An 18,786-nucleotide genomic window follows, 5' to 3' on the forward strand; every position below is an offset into this window, starting at 1 on the left:
ATCCGACTGCGGATCCCTATTCACCTCACGTTTTTGGAAAGCATTTTGTGAACAATTACATATCCAACGTTCCTTGTCCACAGCCTTTCATCCTCAGTAATTTGTTGGCGCTTAATAAATAAATGGTAATAATAACAGTGTGTGGGTTATTGGTATTTCCATATAGATCTTCCATAAATTCAAGAGCATATGTGCACCTTGAGTTATCTTACTGACATCCATAACAATAATATTAATGTTTATTAATCAAATCAGCATTTGTTACTATCTGTTACTATCTTTATCTCAATATCAATCTAGTTATCAAGAGAAACCGGAGAAAAAAATAGATTCCATAGTCATGTACAGTTATCCAGATACCACAAGCTGCTGCAATGTTGGTTAAGCAGTCCCTAAACCATTTTTATATTTTACATCAGGTCATCTTAAATAGCAGTCAATGAGCTTGAGAGTGCTTTGGAGCTGGAATGCATTGCTGGTGATGCTTTGGCCAACGTGGGACAACATTAATGTATTCACTCTGTGAAATCCTTGTTTTCCTTTCTTTTTTCTGTAAAAGAAAAATGTTCTTAAAGAAATCAGGTTGAAAATAAAATAAAAGCCACACATCCATTGTTGTAATTAGATAAGGATTAGCTTATCAGTGACAAGGCAACAGCTAGACAAGGACCATGCTTAGACAACAAGGTGAGCTTGTCAAGCCATACATACTGTGACGCTGTAAACCCCAGGGAGATGCTTAGTTTGGCATTTGGGTACAGGTGCTATCCAGATCACAAATAAATGCTCCCTGGGGTGGAGCAATTGGAGAGCACCGTTCCCCTGTTCAGTGGAAAATCCATGCCGTTTTTTCCAAGAGGTTAGGGGTCTGCAGGATCTGATCCGGGATTCCCAATGGGCCTGGGCATTAAAACCCCCTGGAGCCTGATAATCAGAGAGACTGTTGGGGAAGAGGAAGTTTCCCTGTGCACCCAGGGTAAGGAGTCTGAATAAGACCATTCCTGAGCCAAGTGAGGTATTACCTACCTGGACCTTTTGTGTGCTGTCTGGGGGAGGTTTTCCAGAGCCTGGCTTAGTTGGGTCTGGCTGGGAGGTCAAGTTAGTGGTTTATTAGGCTGGTCAGTCTGGGCCAGCATAGTTTAGTTAGAGAGGACTCCAATTTGGACCTAGGTTTTTCTTTTTATGATTTGGTTTTGGGGTTTGGCATTTGAGCAGTTAAAAATAAAGCACTGTTTTTGCTACAAGCTGGTGTTCCTGACTCTGATTGCCCTAGAGGACTGAGCTTAAGACCCCTAATTGTGACATTTATGGCCCTCATTCTCAGGGTTTATCACATACATACAGAATGTACAAGATACTAAAGTGGAGAAGGATCTTAAACTAAATTAACTAGTTTTAGCTCACATCTCAACTCCTGACAATCTCGCCATTAGGCTAAAGTCTATTTCAAACCCATGCCAGCTCGCCCAGCTATAGCTATAGTATATGAAATGTTGCAAAAATGACAATCTTAAATCCTAGCCTATAAATAATTATATTGCACCTCAAGTGACTGATGAAAATAATAATTCCATAATATTTCAAGAGTCCTGTTACTCAAAAACAAGAATTGGAGCATTGGAATATTTATGGATAAAATACATATTTAAAAGTGCATGCGTCTGTCCAGTTGATGACCATATTTGTCATTTATATCTACATGCAAATCTAACACCTGATGTAATCACTTAAACCTTGTGAAATTTCATCTCAGTATTACAAGGTCCACTTGGGCTCTTTGAACCTGAATTATGGTTCCTGTGAGGTCAGTAACTGATGTTGGACGAGAAAGAATGGTTCGCAATATCCCTTCTACTTGATCCCAAAAATATTGGACATACCTCCTAATTATTAAAATTAAGGGATTGGACTAGGCCTCTTACTTCCAGTGAAGGAAAATCTTAATGCTTTACCAAGAAATTTTGGGAAATGCTATGCTTCCAAATTTGTGGGAACAGTTTGGGGAAACCCATTTTCTATTCCAGGATTATTGTGTCCCAGTGCAGAAAGCAAGGTCCATAGTTGGATGAGTTTGGTGTGAAAGAAGTTGAGGAGTGCGAGCCAGCCCTTCTAGTCCAAAATCAGTGCCTGACCACACAAATGCTCTTATGGATGAATGGGCAAAAACTCCCACAGAAACACTCCAAAATCTTGTGGAAAACCTGCCCAGAAGAGTGGAAGCTGTTATAGCTGCAAAGGGGGATCCAACTACATTTTAATGTCTATGTATTCAGAATGCAATGTCATAAAAGTCCCTGTTAGTCTACTGGTTAGGTGTCCCAAAACTTTTTTCCATATAACAAAATGGAAAACAAATTGTGCAAACAGTTTTGAGCAAAGTTGATGTGAAGGTGTACTTGTAGTATCTGTGTATGTGTTATCCTACCTTCAGTGCAGATTTTTTCAACTTAACTTCTTTCAGGACTGAGTGGTTTTCATACCATGGTTTTTAAAACCATGATTTCTCTTTCCTCTTTTGATGTATAAATTAGATATTGTTTGATGATATGGTTTTAAGGACAAATATAGCATTCTTTTGAAATCAAAGAAAAACATAAAACAAAATCTAAATAAAAATATTATTAGTGGTAAGCCTGTAAAAAGCCTGTACTAAAATAGAAAAAAACATGTTTTGAAATTTTGGTTTAGGATTTCTTATACACAGTAGGTATCACTACTGAACAGCCCAAATTATGTTGCGCAACATTCCCTGATAACAGTGATACCAAGGGCGGATCTAGAGCCTGACCTTTGGCGTGGCACTCACACAAACACACACATCCAGACACTCGCACTAACACAACTAAACATTCAGCACTAACACACACAGACACTTGTCTCTAACACATATACATGCACACACACTAACATAGACACCCAGATACCTTCACAAACATACCCAGATACTCAAACTAACACAGCCAGTCACACATACTAATATACCCAAACAAAGACACACACTGACATATTAATATACCAAGATACACATACTCACATAGCCAAAGATATATGTTCACACACTAAAATACCCCCCCTACACACACACACTCACAAACATACTCAGGCACACACGTACTAACATACTCAGACACATGTTCACACACACTAAAATACCCACATATAAAACACAATTTCACTAATAGACCGAGAGATGCGTGGTAACAAATCCACACATGCTAACATACCCCGACACACACTAATATACCCAGAAAAACACACACTAACATTTCTAGGCAGGCCCACATGTATACACTAACATATACATACCCAGACACACCTTAACATACAGACTGTCAGGACCCAGTTTCAGGGTGTACCTTGAGCTCTGCTTGTACCCCACATTGCATGATACTGGACGGGAAGGTACAGACAGGCTAAGAGAAAACACACACATGGCTGGATATATAGGTAACAGTCTATATTGGAGTGTGCTGGCAGGTCAGGTAAATGTAAACATGGCTGGAACCCCTAGACAGGGCACAAAACATTAACATGGCTGAAAGCCCACAGACAGGGGCACTGGACTCACTGCAGGGAGGCTTCATGCAAGGCACACGGCAGGGTACCCTCAAGCAAGGCACAAGGCAGGGAAAAGATCACAGGAACAAGTAGAACAAAGAGACTAGGAACTCGGTAAGAGCAAGCCAGGTCAATACTAGGAGATCAAGAACAAGAGCCAAATCAGAAGCCGAGAGCAAGGTCAAGACAAGCAAGGTCAAAACGGGTAGAATCTAACAGAACATTACTAGAAACTGCACAGGGCCAGGATGCAGACAAACAACTGCGCTGTATATACCGCCCAGACTAGAGGGCAGAGCAGGTATTTAAAAACAAGGCTCAGCCATCCAGAATAATAAGTAATAGGTGTTCCTGAGAGGGAAGGGTGTAGGTAGGCATGTAGAAAGTATGTACAAAATAGACAGGATCCAGGCAGGCAGGGAATGCTGACACAGACACACATATACCAAGACACACACTAACATGCATACCCAGGCAGATACTAACATATATAGCTAGACATACATTAACATGCAGACATACACACGCACACTAAAATACCCACACAGACACTAACATACTTACCCAGACAGGCACTGAAATACCCAGGCAGACACACACTTATATAACCAGGCACACACTAACATTCATACTCAGACACAAACTAACATGCACACCCAAGCAGACACTAACATGCATACCCAGGCAAACACTAACATACGTACCCAGATATACACTAACATACATACCTAGACAGACATTAGCAACACAACATTGCATGACCTTGCCTCCTCCTGAAAGTTAGAGTATCTCTACTCCCAGAGAATGGCTCCAATGAGTAATACCCCACATACATGGTAACATCTCTAGATTCCCTATTAAAAAATACATTTATTTTTCATTTATAGTTCATTTATTAAAAATTATGTTTTTATATTTTTCATTTTTTGTAAGAGGGAGAAACTTTAACGCCTATCGAAAGAAAATGCCCAATCGCATCGTTGGGCATTTAAATAGTAACGGTACACTGAGGCTACCGTTACACCAGATCATTACACCAGATCTGTCAGCGGGACCTATTTTGGTCCTGTGTTGTCTTTATGTGGTTAAAAGGAAGAAACAATAAAATGGGTAATCTGTTACACTTATTTGCTTTGGATAAAAAAATCCAAAGCAAAAGTTAAATTTTGTTTAAGTTAAACAGCACCTTTAATGTCCTGAAAATTGTGCACTTTAAAAAGGGTAATGGGAAAGATATTTATAGTAAATCAAGCCAGACCTGTTTCTGAAACTGAAGATATGCACAATTCTTACATAATTGCAAAAGAAAATGATACATTGACTCACCAAAACGTAAAAAAATGCTACCGTGATACAAGTGCTATATACTGCTAATACAACTGTAGCAAGCATAGGCCAAGGGGACAGCAGTTGCACTGGAATACTTTTTGGCAACACATTTTCTAAAAAAAACAAAAACAAAAGAAAAGGGAAAATAGATTAAAAATGCCTTACATTTTTGTCTCACATTTGCCTGAACATAACTTACGTTACACATATCTTTTTTTATGTTAATCATTTGTCATTAGGGTTCCTTTTTTCATCAAAAAAAACTAATTACTGACATGACATTTGTAGGGCTGCAACAACTAATCGATAAAATCGATAATGAAAATCGTTGCCAACAAATTTTATTATCGATTTTATCAATTAGAAGATGAGGCTTTTTTCAGAGCAAATGCTCTGAAAAATATCCCTCGTTTTATAATCCGACCTGAAATAGAGGTAGGATAATAACACTAAGATCCAGATCTCCCGCAGCACTGCAGGGGACCTGGATGCTTCTCTCTGACAGCCGGTGGGGGTGGGGGGTGTCTGTGCACATCGCTACTGTCCTCCACAAGTATCGGCCAGCACAGCGGAGGTGGTCTGCACGCATTGCGCAATGTTCGCCGGCTCCCAGAGAGAAGGATCGCCCGCAGCGCTGCAGGGAAACCGGATCATTCTCTTTGGCAGCCGGTGGGCGTCTGTGCGATGTGTGCAGACATCCTCTGCTACTGCCGGCACTTCCACTGGGGCTTCCATGATGGAGCACCGGTGTCACATGACCTTCCTCAGTCATAGAAGCTCCAGCGAAAGTGCCGGCCAGCAGCAGAGGTTGACTACGCACATCGCGCAGATGCTCACCGGCTACCCCTACTAGACACCAAGGAGTATGGAGCGGGGGGGGTAAGTCTGGGGGGCATATCAAGGGCACAGTGGTATATAGGGGGTTATAAGGCATATTTGGGTGGCACAGTGGCATATGGGGGTATAAGGCATATTTGAGGGGTACAGTGGCATATAGGGGCTATGTCAGGTACCAGGTCAATACAGACAACTGTACTGACCCAGAGCGCCCAAAGATGGAGTGCAGGAGTTAATGCGCAGTAGCGGAGTAGGACAGGGCCTGATGCAGAGTGACTGCACTCTCCCGGGTGGGCATCTAGGGTTGTTCAGCCACATACCAGTGCCCTGACATACCAGCTGATGTTAACCAGAACTTGGAGATATCCTGCAGGCACCCTGGAGCAGGCATGAAACATAGCACTGGAATCGTGTGCAGGATGCTGCAGGCTGGAAGTAGGGAAGCTAAGCAGAGTATATAGCAGAAAGATAACAAGCAAGGGAGAGGGAGACAAAGCAAGAAACATAATCAGACAAGATATACATAATACAGGGCACAACAGGGAACAAGACAGGGTAGGCTTCCTACTCTCCCCTACTTGTACTTTTCAACCTATTCCCTCTGCCCCATCACTCTCTTTTTCCTCATTCGAAGTCCATGCTATCCGACTATTTCATCCCATCTCCATACGCATTGCTGTTATATATCGTCCCCCTGCCCGGCTAACATCTTTCTTGATCACTTCTCTTCATGGCTCCCTCTCTTCCTCTCCTCTGATGTTCCTTCTGTTGTCCTTGGGGATTTCAACATCCCAGTTGACACCCCATTGAGTCCCATGGCTTCAACATTTCTTTCTATTACTTCCTCTTTTGATCTCCAACAACATATTAACTCCCCTACTCATGATGATGGTAACACCCTGGACCTTATTTTTTCTAGCATGTGCTCTCACACTAACCTTTCAAATTCCCCTTTCCCCCTCTCTGACCACCACTTCCTTTCCTGCTCTCTAATTTTGCCTCATACTCACCCCCTTGCACCCCAACCCCGCCTAACCAGAGACCTCAGCTCTATTAACCTTCAAGACTTCTCAATCAATTTACTCCCTCTCCTCTCTCCAATCTCTAACATGTCATGCCCTAACAACGCTACCTCTCTCTATAATGCCACTCTCATATGTGAGAGCATGTAGCACCAGCTACTACTCGCTCCTCACGACGGTCACATTTCCAACCCTGGCACACGTCTGTAACCCGACACCTACGACGATGTTCCCGCACTGCCGAACGTAGTTGGCGAAAGTCTAATTCCATGTCTGACTTTCTGCACTATAAATTTATGCTACTTTCCTACTACTCTGCTCTTAACCTTGCTAAAGAAACCTATTTCACCTCCCTCATGTCCTCCCTGTTCCACAACCCTAAACGACTCTTTAATACTTTCAATTCCCTGCTTCGACTGATCCCTCCTACCCCTTCCACTAACCTTAATGCACCTGACTTTGCCACATTCTTCGATAATAAAATTCAAACTATCAGAGATGACATATCTGCACCGTCACCTCCCTCTGACTACGCACCCCCCTTCCCACTGACTGCTTCTCCCCTTACTACATTAACTCATTTCTCTGCTGTCACCTAAGAGGATGTACATGCTCTTCTTCTTTCCTCTCATCCAACCACCTGCCCCCTTGACCCCATCCCTTCCCATCTCACTCAGTCTCTTTCATCTACCCTTCTCCCTACTCTAACTCATATCTTCAACCTCTCCCTCACTACTGGATCTGTCCCATCATCCTTCAAGCATGTCTCTGTCTTAGATCATGTAACTAACTGCCTTGCATCTGTCTCTACCTGGATGTCTGAACGTTTCTTGAAACTCAACCTCTCCAAAACTGAACTCCTCATCTTCCCTCCCTCCTATGCTAAGATTCCCCCATCTATCCCCATATCCCTCAATGTTAATGGTGCTATCATATCCCCGTCTACTCATGCACGCTGTCTTGGTGTCACCATTGACTCCGACCTTTCGTTCACACCCCATATTCAGTCTGTCTCTAAAAACTGTCGCCTTCATCTTAAAAACATTGCCCGCATCCGTCCCTTCCTAACACAGGATGCCACTAAGGCTCTTCTCCATGTTCTGATTATCTCCCGTCTTGACTACTGTAACTCTATCTTAGCCTTAGCCGGTCTCCCTCTTAACCGTCTCACCCCTCTACAATCCAATATGAATGCTGCCGCCAGACTTATCTTCCTCTCACATCGCTTTACTAACGTTTCTCCCCTCTATCAGTCTTTTCACTGGCTGCCTTTGCGCTTCAGGATTCATTTCAAAATCCTCACTCTTACTTTCAAAGCCCTTCACAGCGGTTCCCCTCCCTACATCTCCTCTCTCATCTCTACATACACTCCTAACCAGTCTCTCCGCTCATCCAACGAGCTCCTTCTGTCCTCTCCTCTGATTTCTAGCTCTCATGCCCGCTTACAAGATTTCTCAAGGGCTGCCCCTATCCTCTGGAATGCCCTCCCCCAGTCTATCCGTCTCTCCCCCTGCCTTTATTCCTTCAAAAAATCCCTCAAGACCCACTTCTTTAAGGATGCTTACAACATAGCACACTAACGCCCTCCCATATTCCTTTAGCTTACCCTTCCTACTCCCTCCCCTGCAATACTTTTACTAGCGTGGCTGGTCTATCCCCAACAGTGGCACTTTTACCTTTTACCTTTTGTGTAATACAACCCAACTCCCTCTAGACTGTAAGCTCGTTTGAGCAGGGCCCTCCTCACCTGTTGTCTCTGTTAGTCAATTTATGTTACATACTACTTGTTATGTCATGTCTACCCATTGTACAGCGCTACGGAATTTGATGGCGCTATATAAAACAATAAATAATAATAATAAGACAAGGAATACTCAAGATCCAACATGAACAGGACAGGACACCCCTCTACCGGGGATTCAAGACAGGACACCTCTCTACCGGGGATACAGGACAGGACACCCCTCTACCGGGGATACAGGTTACATCACAGACTCACATAAATACAGGAACTAGCCTAGGACTATGTGATAACAATTGGAGATTCCGTCACATCTTATGGCCATAGTATGCTTAGCAAACCACTACGCCAAAGTACTCCAATATACGGTGGGTCCTAACGCTAAAACCTGCCTACAGAGGTACTAAACAAACCAAACAAGAAATCTAAACACATAGCAATGAGACATACCTTTAGACTGCAGACTGAGACAAACATAATGGGTGGGACACGCCTTATAAAGGAAACAGAGCTGAAGCAAAGAGCAGAACTAGAAGCAAGGAATGGAAGATCAGAACAGAGCATAAGGAAATCCAGGAATGGATTGAAGCAAAACAGAGAAACTGAAGCAAGATAGAGATATGCAGCTCTACAGCCTGGGTAGAATGTGACAGGGTATAAGGCATATCAGGGGGGCAGAGTGGCATATCAGGGGGTTATAAGGCATATCAGGGGGCACAGTGGCATATTTGGGGGGCATATCAAGGGCACAGTGGTATGTGGGGGATTATAATGCATATTTGGGGGGCACAGTGGTATATAGGGGGTATAAGGCATATCAGGGGCAGAGTGGCATATCAGGGGGCAGAGTGGCATATAGGGGGTTATAAGGCATATCAGGGGGCAGAGTGGCATATAAGTGATATAAGGCATATTTGGGGGGGGCAGAGTGGCATATTTGGGAGAACAGAGTGGTGTCTGTGGGGTATAAGGTATATCAGAGGGCAATATGGTATATGGGGGTATAAGGCATATCTGGGGGGACAGAGTGGCATATCTGGGGGTATAAGGCATATCGGGGAGGGCAGAGTAGCATATCAGGGGGTATAAGGCATGTCAAGGGGTATAAGGCATATAGGGGGTATAAGGCATATCTGGGGAGGACGGAGTGGCGTCTCTGGGGTATAAGGCATATCAGGGGGTATAAGGCATATAGGGTATATAAGGCATATGTGGGGAGGGCGGAGTGGCATATCTGGGGGTATAAGGCATATCTGGGAGGCAGTGTGGCAAGCCTGGGCTCAAATGTGCATAACTGAGGGGGGCAGATTGGGAAATAAAAACAAGAAATGCATTTTTCTCAAAGTTTTTTTTAATCTGCTATTTGTTTTTAACATCCTGTTTGTTTATTAAATTATTTTAAATAAATGAAAAATGTAAAAAAAATTTTTTATCCAATTCATCGAAAAAATAATCGGCCAACTAATCGATTATGAAAATAATCATTAGTTGCAGCCCTAGAAATTTGCCATCACAATTTGAAGACACAATTTTTTTAAACAACCTGCTAAATGCAAAAATGGTAAAGGGACAAACCAGAAATCATATGCACTTTAATGCAGAGTCCTTCCATATGCATGTGCCCCTTTTCCCAACCCCCAGCTTAATGTCCTGCAGGAGATATTGACTGTTTGCTACTCACTACTTACATGTTACTCACTCACCTCCAGTCAGATTGAGTGCTCACGCAGTGAATGCTGAGTGCAGGGCCCATTAAGGCCCCCATGTGCATGTGTGTAAAGTGCTTTCATTGATTTCAGTGGGAGCACTTTCGTGCAGCCAATCAGTGGCAAGAGTAGTAGGAGCATGGAAGAGTAAGGCAACATCTGGTGCAAGACAGCCTCTTCTGTCTGAGGTAAGTGCGTTTATTATTTTGAATGCATACATAAGTACAAACAGAGTTCTTTAATATGCATTCTTCTTTACGGAGGTGCCATTAGACATTAGACTGTCCCTTCAAGGAATATATTTACAAATATTTCCTTCACAACCCATGAGTATGCATATACAAGAAAAACTTGTGTAGTTTTAATGTAAGATTATATAATGTAAGATTATATACAATTAATTGTGTGAGAAGCATATCTGTTACCATTCACATGATTGACTGTGATTGAAGAACATCTGTTACCTTTCACATGAATGATGATGATGGAAGAACATCTGTTACCTTTCACACGAATGATGGTGCCATTGTCATCATTGGATGTATAGGGAGGTGGGTACATCTCTTCTTTGTGGAAGTAATAAATGTCAGTATCATTCTCAGTCAGGTCCCATAGAGAAAATGTGACACTGCTTTCTGTAGGCGTGACCCAACAGTTGTGGTGCTGGAATGGCAGGTGGGAAGAGTTGAACGATCCTTCACAGATAGTCTTTTTTTTACTAAGCCCCTTTTTCAAAGCTACCTTGAATACCTCCTTTGCTTCACTAACGTTGCAATGAAATGTTAAGTTGATTTTTCCATCAACAACAACATAGTTATTGCTTCTTTCAGTGTCTGCAAAAGTAGCATGAACAAAATTAGGTGAAGTCATTGGGCGCACATAATCCACATTATAAAATGTCATTAAAAATTACAGTATCAATGTTTTTTTGGAATTCACTGACTAATTCACATTTCAATCAATTTCAAAGCTGGTCTAATATACACGGGCATAGATAAAATGAGGAAAAAATTAAAATTAACAATAAGGCAGAAACATTTAACCCCTTAAGGACCAGGCTGTGTTTTACCTTTTGTACCCTTTGGGACCAAGGGTGTTTTAATACTTTTGCAGTGCTCGTGTTTAGATGTAATTTTCTCCTCACTCATTTAGTGTACCCACACAAATTATATGTTGTTTTTTAGGACAAGAAGGGCTTTCTTCAGATACCTTTTTTATCATGTTATCTAATTTTCCATAAAAAATAATAAAATATGATGAAAAATTTTCTGACTTTTATCCAAAAAATCTTTTACTCATCCAAAAAAAGCTAATGAAAAAACCTGTTAAATAGATTCTACTATTTGTCCTGAGGTTAGAAATACCCAATGTTTTTTTTTTTTTGCTTTTTTCTGCAAGTTATTGTGCAATAAGTACAAGTAGCGTTTTTTCTATTTTAAAAATATTGTTTTTCCAAAGCTGGTCATTCTGCTCCATGTGCTATTTCAGGTATCTTTGAAGCCGACCAATGCAATTTACCGGTACCTCATCAAACCATATATTTTTGAAAACTAGACACCCCAAGGTATTTCAAATGCTGGTATTTTAACCCTTTCCATGCACTAATTCTACTACCACCCTTTGTCAAACTTTGTGGTAGGTATGGATTTACAGCTCCTGGTATAAGTCACTTTCACACAAGAACCCAATATGTGTTCAGCAACATCTCCCAAGTACAGTGATACCACCCATGCATGGGTTTGTCGGTGTTTGTGGTTAAAAGTCTACATTTTGGAAGGACGCTTTTTCCCCCCATTTTGGTCAGTCTGTGCCTATGCCCTATCTTTGAGCCCGGCCACTCCAATTTACCCCATCAAACCATATATTTTTGAAAACTAGATACCCCAAGGTATTTCAAATGGTAGTATTTTAACCCTTTCCATGCATGAAATTCTACCACCAGCCCCTGCCACAGTTTGTGGAAGTAATTGTTTTTTTTGCATTTTCTTCACACAAATTGTACTTCGGGTATAAATATATAGCTCCAGGCCCCATTAAACCATTCTTTTTTTTTAAATTAGACACCCCTTCGGTATTAGAAATGCTTTTACTTTAACTCTAATATTAGCACTTGCTCATAATAATAAACTTAATTTTGTTATTTTATTTTATTCTTTTTGGACTTTTTTTTACATTTTGCTGGAACTGGATGGTCCCTCTGATGCATAATAATTTTTAAATGTTCCAATTTTTTTTTAAGCTATTTCTCCCAATTTTTTTTTTTTTTTTTTTTTTTTAAATTAAATACTAATTACATAGTGATGAGAAAGCTGGGCTACACTGACTTGCATAGTTGAATGCAATACCTGTATTCAACCTGCAAGTGGAGCCAGAGTTCTCTAGAGGGTCTGGAGATTTTTTTTACAGGACGCGCCGCCATCTTGCGAGTGGCAAAATCACTCTCCGGAGAGTTCACAGCTCGTCCTGGGGTGAAGTTTAGGAGGTGATCATTGATCGCCTCCTAAACTTTTAAAACGGGCGTCCACCGCCATAGAGTTTATGGCAGATGTGGACGCCCATGGGGAGGGGCCATACATGGGCCATGATGCCAATTTCGGTGTTGCTGAATGCCTCGACACCGAGGCATTACAGCAACACCATTTAAGCTTGTTTAATGAAATGACGGGTCAGGCACATCATGGAAAAAAGGTCACTTAATGACTTATGACATGCCTGACCCGTCAATGGACATTAAGGGGTTAAGAATAACCTGCCAGCACAGCTGGAATGAGATTATTTTAAAAAAGCATGAAAAGTTACCTTTGCAACAGCAATTTGGGTTGACTAAGCAAATACAATACCTACACACTGACTATTAGTTTAACATATCAAAGTACTGTTTAATCTCCATATTAATCTTCAGCATGCTATAATATCATTTTACTATCTGCTTTTTATCATTGCTTAACCCACAATATTTTCTGGAATAGCACACACATTTATAAGGCAAATAAGGTCCTATATTCTATGTGCAATTAAACAGTTTGACAATACTGTTTTTAGCCAAGATTTCTGTTTCTTAAAATCTGGACTCATACCCAGTCATGTGTCTCATATTTTCCCCAAAACAAAATATATGGACACAAATTCATGGTATGCATCTGCTTGCTCCCTAGTATCCTGATTAGATTAGTAACACTGTAATTTAGTCTCATTATCTCTTTTATAATTGGAGTCAATTACTGTACTAGTATGCACAGGGCTACAAACACTGTAATCTTTTCCATTCGTTATGATCGGTTTTGCAGCATTAAAAATACTAGTAGGCCCCAAGGCAGTCTAATTTTGCTGAATCTTCAGTCAAAATATATGTTTGCTTTAGGGGAAAAAAAAGTCCCTTTCATGGGACTTCGCATTCGCATGGGAGTCTTTTCAGCACTCTACCACATGGACACAGGCAGCAAGGAATGTATTTTTGGTTGAACACATCTCCTGCAAGCCAAGTGTCTAGGGGGCGAGGAAAGAGGCAAATGTAGGTATATATAATGCTATTAGGCAACTTAATATCAACAGGTTTCTCTCCGCATGTTGCAGAAATGCAACTCTGACAATTTGGCACGTGGCTTAACACAGCCTTGCTGAGAACCATGTCTGCACTTTAATAATTAGAGAGCACATATTTTAATTACATCATGAGGAAGACCCTTCTTCCTGTTAAAGCTTTGCTTCCTTTTCATTCTGGGGTCTTCCACAACCAACATACTCTACCCTGTGACCAATATAATCTTACCTTAAAAGTTTACTATAAACATAGATAAAAAAACTAAGATTGGCGGTTAACAGGAAGTGTGGAGGATATTTTTTTGTCACAAAATGAAAAGGAAGCTAAAATTAAATGCACACGATTCAAGCTTACTTATTTTTACTTAAAGCGGTATCGAAAATGGATATTCAAAGATTGGTCACAGAATGGATCCCAACAACATCCATTTAATATCCAAGAACTTACCAATAAAATACATCTCAATCAGAATATTTTAATTACCAAGTACAATTTCTAAAATAGGTCATGACAACTAGTACCTACTATCAAAATAAAAGTATTCTGCCCTTTTTAGAGGTTCAATCCATCATATATACCATTTAGGAGAGTCCTCCGAATCTCAGCTCGTTACCTGTATAAAAGACACCTGGGAGCCAGGCATCTTGCTGATTGATAGGGGATCAAATACTAATTTCACTGAGTAAAATGCAAATCAATTTATTTCAAATGTGTTATTCTGGATTTTTTGTTGTTATTCTGTCTCTCACTGTTCAAATAAACCTACCAAAAAAAAAATACTAAAACTATAGACTGATTTTCTGTCAGTGGGCAAATGTACAAAATCTGCAGGGGGATCAAACAATGTTTTCCTTCACTGCACTAACACAGATATACTCACCATTGTGAATACTGCAATTGATTTCAATAGTAGCTCTTTCCTGCCACTGATTGGCTGCTTCAAGTAGCCAAAGAATGGCAAGAATCATTGGACCACAGAGGTGGAGGGCAGAAATGTTATTATTTTTTATTAATAACTGAATGTATAATCACATAAAACCAACACAAAAATGTTTGAAGTGTTTCTAATTTTAAAAACAACAACCACGTATTTGTGTCTGCTTTTATGTTGAAAGAAGGGCTTTAAATTCTCACTCTACTTTTTGTATTATCGAGTCTTATGTGGTCATCTAGATACCCTTCCTATAATTTAAATTTCTTGATGATGTGTATATGGATAATGAGGTATTTTTACATTGTCTTGCATTTGCTTTTTACTTTACGTAATTAAAGAATTTAAAAAAAAGCTTTAAATTCAACAAAGTAGACTACGCAGCACCCTTAACTTAAACATATACTGTTACTTTTATTATAAAGGTAATATCTTTATTGTATTTGTATTACGGTATGTAAAATAGAACATGACTATTTATTATTGATAATTATTGATAATGTTTATGTGTGGTATATTTTTTTATGTTTTTTAATTGCAAAGTGTATTTGAGTAATAATGCAAACCCGCTGACACTTTTATTCTTTGTAGTGAACGCTATAATATAAACAGGAAGTGGAGAGCAGCACCTTAACCACCGCGGAATACCTCCTTCACCTCCTTCTACAGGTTGTTGATGTGCACAAAAACAGATGGCTATATTGTGAAAAGAAATTATCCTTTTAATTTACTTGTATAAATCATATAGTTTTCTGCATTATTGAATGTCTTAAAAAGTCTCTCCCATTGACATAGTGTCAAAACTACTAATATGATTTTGTTCTTCAAGATATCAGTCTTGCTGTCAAATTGGATTTGATCCTATATAACCTAGGCTGCTACCTAGAAGCAATGACAGACATGGAATCACTGCCATGACCATCTGTTTCATGTATACTCATAAGTAGACTTGGGCGCCCGCCAAGTCTCCGTGTTCGTCTTCATGTTCATCTTTGTGAAAAAACATTCGCCTGTTACCCTGTTCTTTTCGGGTGAATATTCGTGTACGTTCTTCGTGTTCCTTTTTCTCTTTGTTTTATGCCGGTTTTCTAGCAGGGATTAATACGGGGTTAACACGGTAGCGGTTAGCAGCAGCTTTGGTGCCAGAATTTTAAAGGCCCGTAAGAGCGACTCTATTGGTCATCGACAGGGGTGTCCTCCGGTATCAACCAATGAAGGCCATTGTTAAAATACTGGAGATCAATTCCTAAAAAATTCCTTGTTCGACCCTAAGATAGAAAGTTGCCAGGCGAGACCAGTCATGTCACCTACTGATATTGTATGGCAAGACTAAATAGCTCTTAAAAATTAAGAGCTGGATATTAGCTAAAGTGTCTCTGGTGGGTGGATGATCCATAAGCCTACAGTTCTTTATCAAGGCTAGTAGAACTCCTAAGTGATATTTGTTCCCTCTTCTTAAAAGATTAGTCACACTAGTGAGACATTCCCTGTCATTGAAGACCCCACAGCTGAAAACAAATCATAAAAAGGCACGACTGATCTTTGCCTACCAGTGAAACCAAAATCATTCTGGGAAAAATTCTATGGACAACTGAAACCAAAGTAAAGCTCTTTTGCAATGCAGTCTAGTGATATGTTTATAGGCAAAAAAAATAGGCTTTAAACAAAAATAACTTCTTACATACAGTTAAATATGGTGGAGGACCTGTAATAATGTGAGGCTGCTTTGCTGCCTCTGGTACTAGAGACCTTATACGTATTAAGGGAATCATGAAATCACAGGATTACTAAGGCATTTTACAGCAAAATGTACTATCCAGTGTCAGAAAACTAACACATGGGTCCATCAGTTGGATAATGATCCAAAGCACACATCTAAAAACACCACAAGATGGCCAAAAAGAACAAAATGGAATGTTTTAGACTGACCATTGATAAAACCTGATCTAAATCAAATTGAGAACCTTTGGGAGATTTGCCATTGGAAAAAGGAATCTTGCAAACAGTCAAGAGTTTGAACAGATTGCAATTGACAAATGGGAAAACCAGATAGGTGCAAAAAGCTTATAAAAGGCTACAAGAAATGTTTGGAGGCTGTCACTGTTGCCAAGAGCTGTGCCAAATATTAGGGAAGGGTGCCTTTAATGCTACCCAGGTCATTTTTTATGTATCTTCTGTAAAAAAATCACTACATGCATGCTGAAAAGGCATCTTTTTTCTTAAATACTTTTACTTACCAATAAAATGATCTGATACAACAAAGTAGGTATAATTCAAATTATTTCTGAAGATCTTGTACAAAATATTCAAGGGTGCCAATTATGTTGACCATAACTGTATATTATGTATACGGTGATTGTAGCTAGTGAAGTGGTTGATAGTTTTATTTTAAAACGTAGTAAATTATGGTAATTATTTATTATTATATGCTGTTTGTATAATGTCAACAGATGATAATGACAGACATGTCATGAAAATAGACAAATTGAAGGAATAAGGTGTGGAAGGATATTTCCAGTTTCTATACCATTCCATCACCAAAAAAAATTAAATTAACCAGACAAAAAGCAACACATTGTAGTATTTAAAAGAAAATTACAATATGTGCATATACATGAATTTCAATGCATCCTTCCAAAAAATAATCTAATGACAAAATAGTGCTTGCTACTTCAAACCAATATGTTTTACTTTTTTCTTCATAAAGCAAAGTTTAGGAAGAGCGTCCCCTAATCAGTGTAATTCACAGAAACCCATATAAAACTCTAGCCAACCCTAAGTGAAATAAAAAGTAAAGCTGCAAAGACGCCCACCAATAGTCTAATTTCAGCCCATTCTTAGATTGTTCAGCGTTAACCACAGTTATTTCTCAAAAAAAAACAAGAGTAAAAACGTTTCACATAGTAAGTAGGAAACTCTGCAGGTCATGAATGTTCCAAGTCAATTACACAATGCATTTTGTTTATGTGTAGAACACTACAAAGAAAGAAATAGATAGTATAACATAAGATAGATCACAGCATATAACAGCACTTAAAGATGATAAACTTAAGTTAAGATTCACTGGCAATATAGCTTTGTATATTAATTTAATATGTAACTAGGTATTTCTATGTGTCATTAGTACATGCTATCCTGTGCAAAGTATATCGCTGGACTTACCAATGCTTTGAGTGAAAAGGATGAAGCTTATAGACAGGGCCATCCACAGAATCATGGTCAAAATATGAAACTTGTGTCCATGCATATGAGGGGGAGACAAAGGCTTATAGTAGGTCTTCAGGTCTTATTCCCTCCTGTATAGTTGGTGTTTAGGGCCCTTTGTCTTTTTCAGAAGAATGGCTTCAAAGAGCGTGCTATTGCACAGCTAACTTTTTTCTTATTGGTCCCCCCCACCTCAGTTAGTTCTATATTACCACGTAAAAGACAGGAAACTAGCTTGATGACTTCAGCTTCTCAACATACGTTCTACAAAAACAACCTATTGTGAAATGTTTTAAGATATATTATTTTCAGTTCTCAGTTTTAATGTTTTCCTAATTATTTTATGTTCAAAGCAAAAAAATAAAATACATAGAGCTACAAATACATAGAGTTTCATATTTTGAGATTGCCAATAGAAAATAATATCTTTACATTTTTCTCAATATATTTGATGATATAATAATTTTCACTCTTGATGCAAAGGGTATGAAATCTACCATGCATTCCCACATAACATGGCATCTGAGTGGTCCCCAGGAGCATTTCTCAAAACTCTCCTCCTTTCCCCAAAATATTTTGTTTTGTTTAAATGTATAATTATTACATCATAATTATTATTTATGTATTATTACACTCAAAATTACTTAAGATCCAAGCCAAGTTACTAAAATTAAATACTGAACATGTAAGACCAGGTGTGACTCTTGATATTAAGCTAGGAAGAATGCTGTAGGGTGTATTCAAAATAAATGTTACCGGTTAGGAACAAATAAAGCTCCCAACAGCTGTGAACTTCAATTAACATCATGATCACAGACCTTGTGGCTGGCTAAGATTGATGACAGTTGTCGTCAGGTGCACCTGAAGTGCTTATCATTACACTCTGCACGGGACATTTATAACATAAAAGTAGCTTT

At 39.5% G+C, this 18,786-nt stretch overlaps 1 protein-coding gene across 3 annotated transcripts; it reads right to left on the bottom strand.

Annotated features, from left to right (window-relative positions):
* Positions 1-217: 217 nt before the first annotated feature.
* CD28 (CD28 molecule) lies at positions 218-18,016 on the bottom strand. Of its 3 annotated transcripts, none has more exons than XM_053471418.1 (4): positions 17,828-18,016; positions 10,697-11,026; positions 4,885-5,000; positions 218-550 (listed from the first exon to the last, which is right to left on the bottom strand). In XM_053471418.1, the coding sequence occupies exons 1-4, from the start codon at positions 17,910-17,912 to the stop codon at positions 437-439; spliced, it is 645 nt and encodes a 214-aa protein (XP_053327393.1). In that variant the 5' UTR covers positions 17,913-18,016; the 3' UTR covers positions 218-436. The 3 variants fall into 3 exon arrangements, with proteins under 3 accessions (XP_053327393.1, XP_053327392.1, XP_053327394.1); XM_053471417.1 differs by having other exon boundaries at positions 10,658-11,026; XM_053471419.1 differs by lacking the exon at positions 4,885-5,000 and having other exon boundaries at positions 10,658-11,026.
* Between the last annotated feature and the right edge of the window lie 770 nt (positions 18,017-18,786).

Source organism: Spea bombifrons, chromosome 7, assembly GCF_027358695.1.
Source record: "Spea bombifrons isolate aSpeBom1 chromosome 7, aSpeBom1.2.pri, whole genome shotgun sequence".
NCBI lineage: Eukaryota > Metazoa > Chordata > Amphibia > Anura > Pelobatidae > Spea > Spea bombifrons.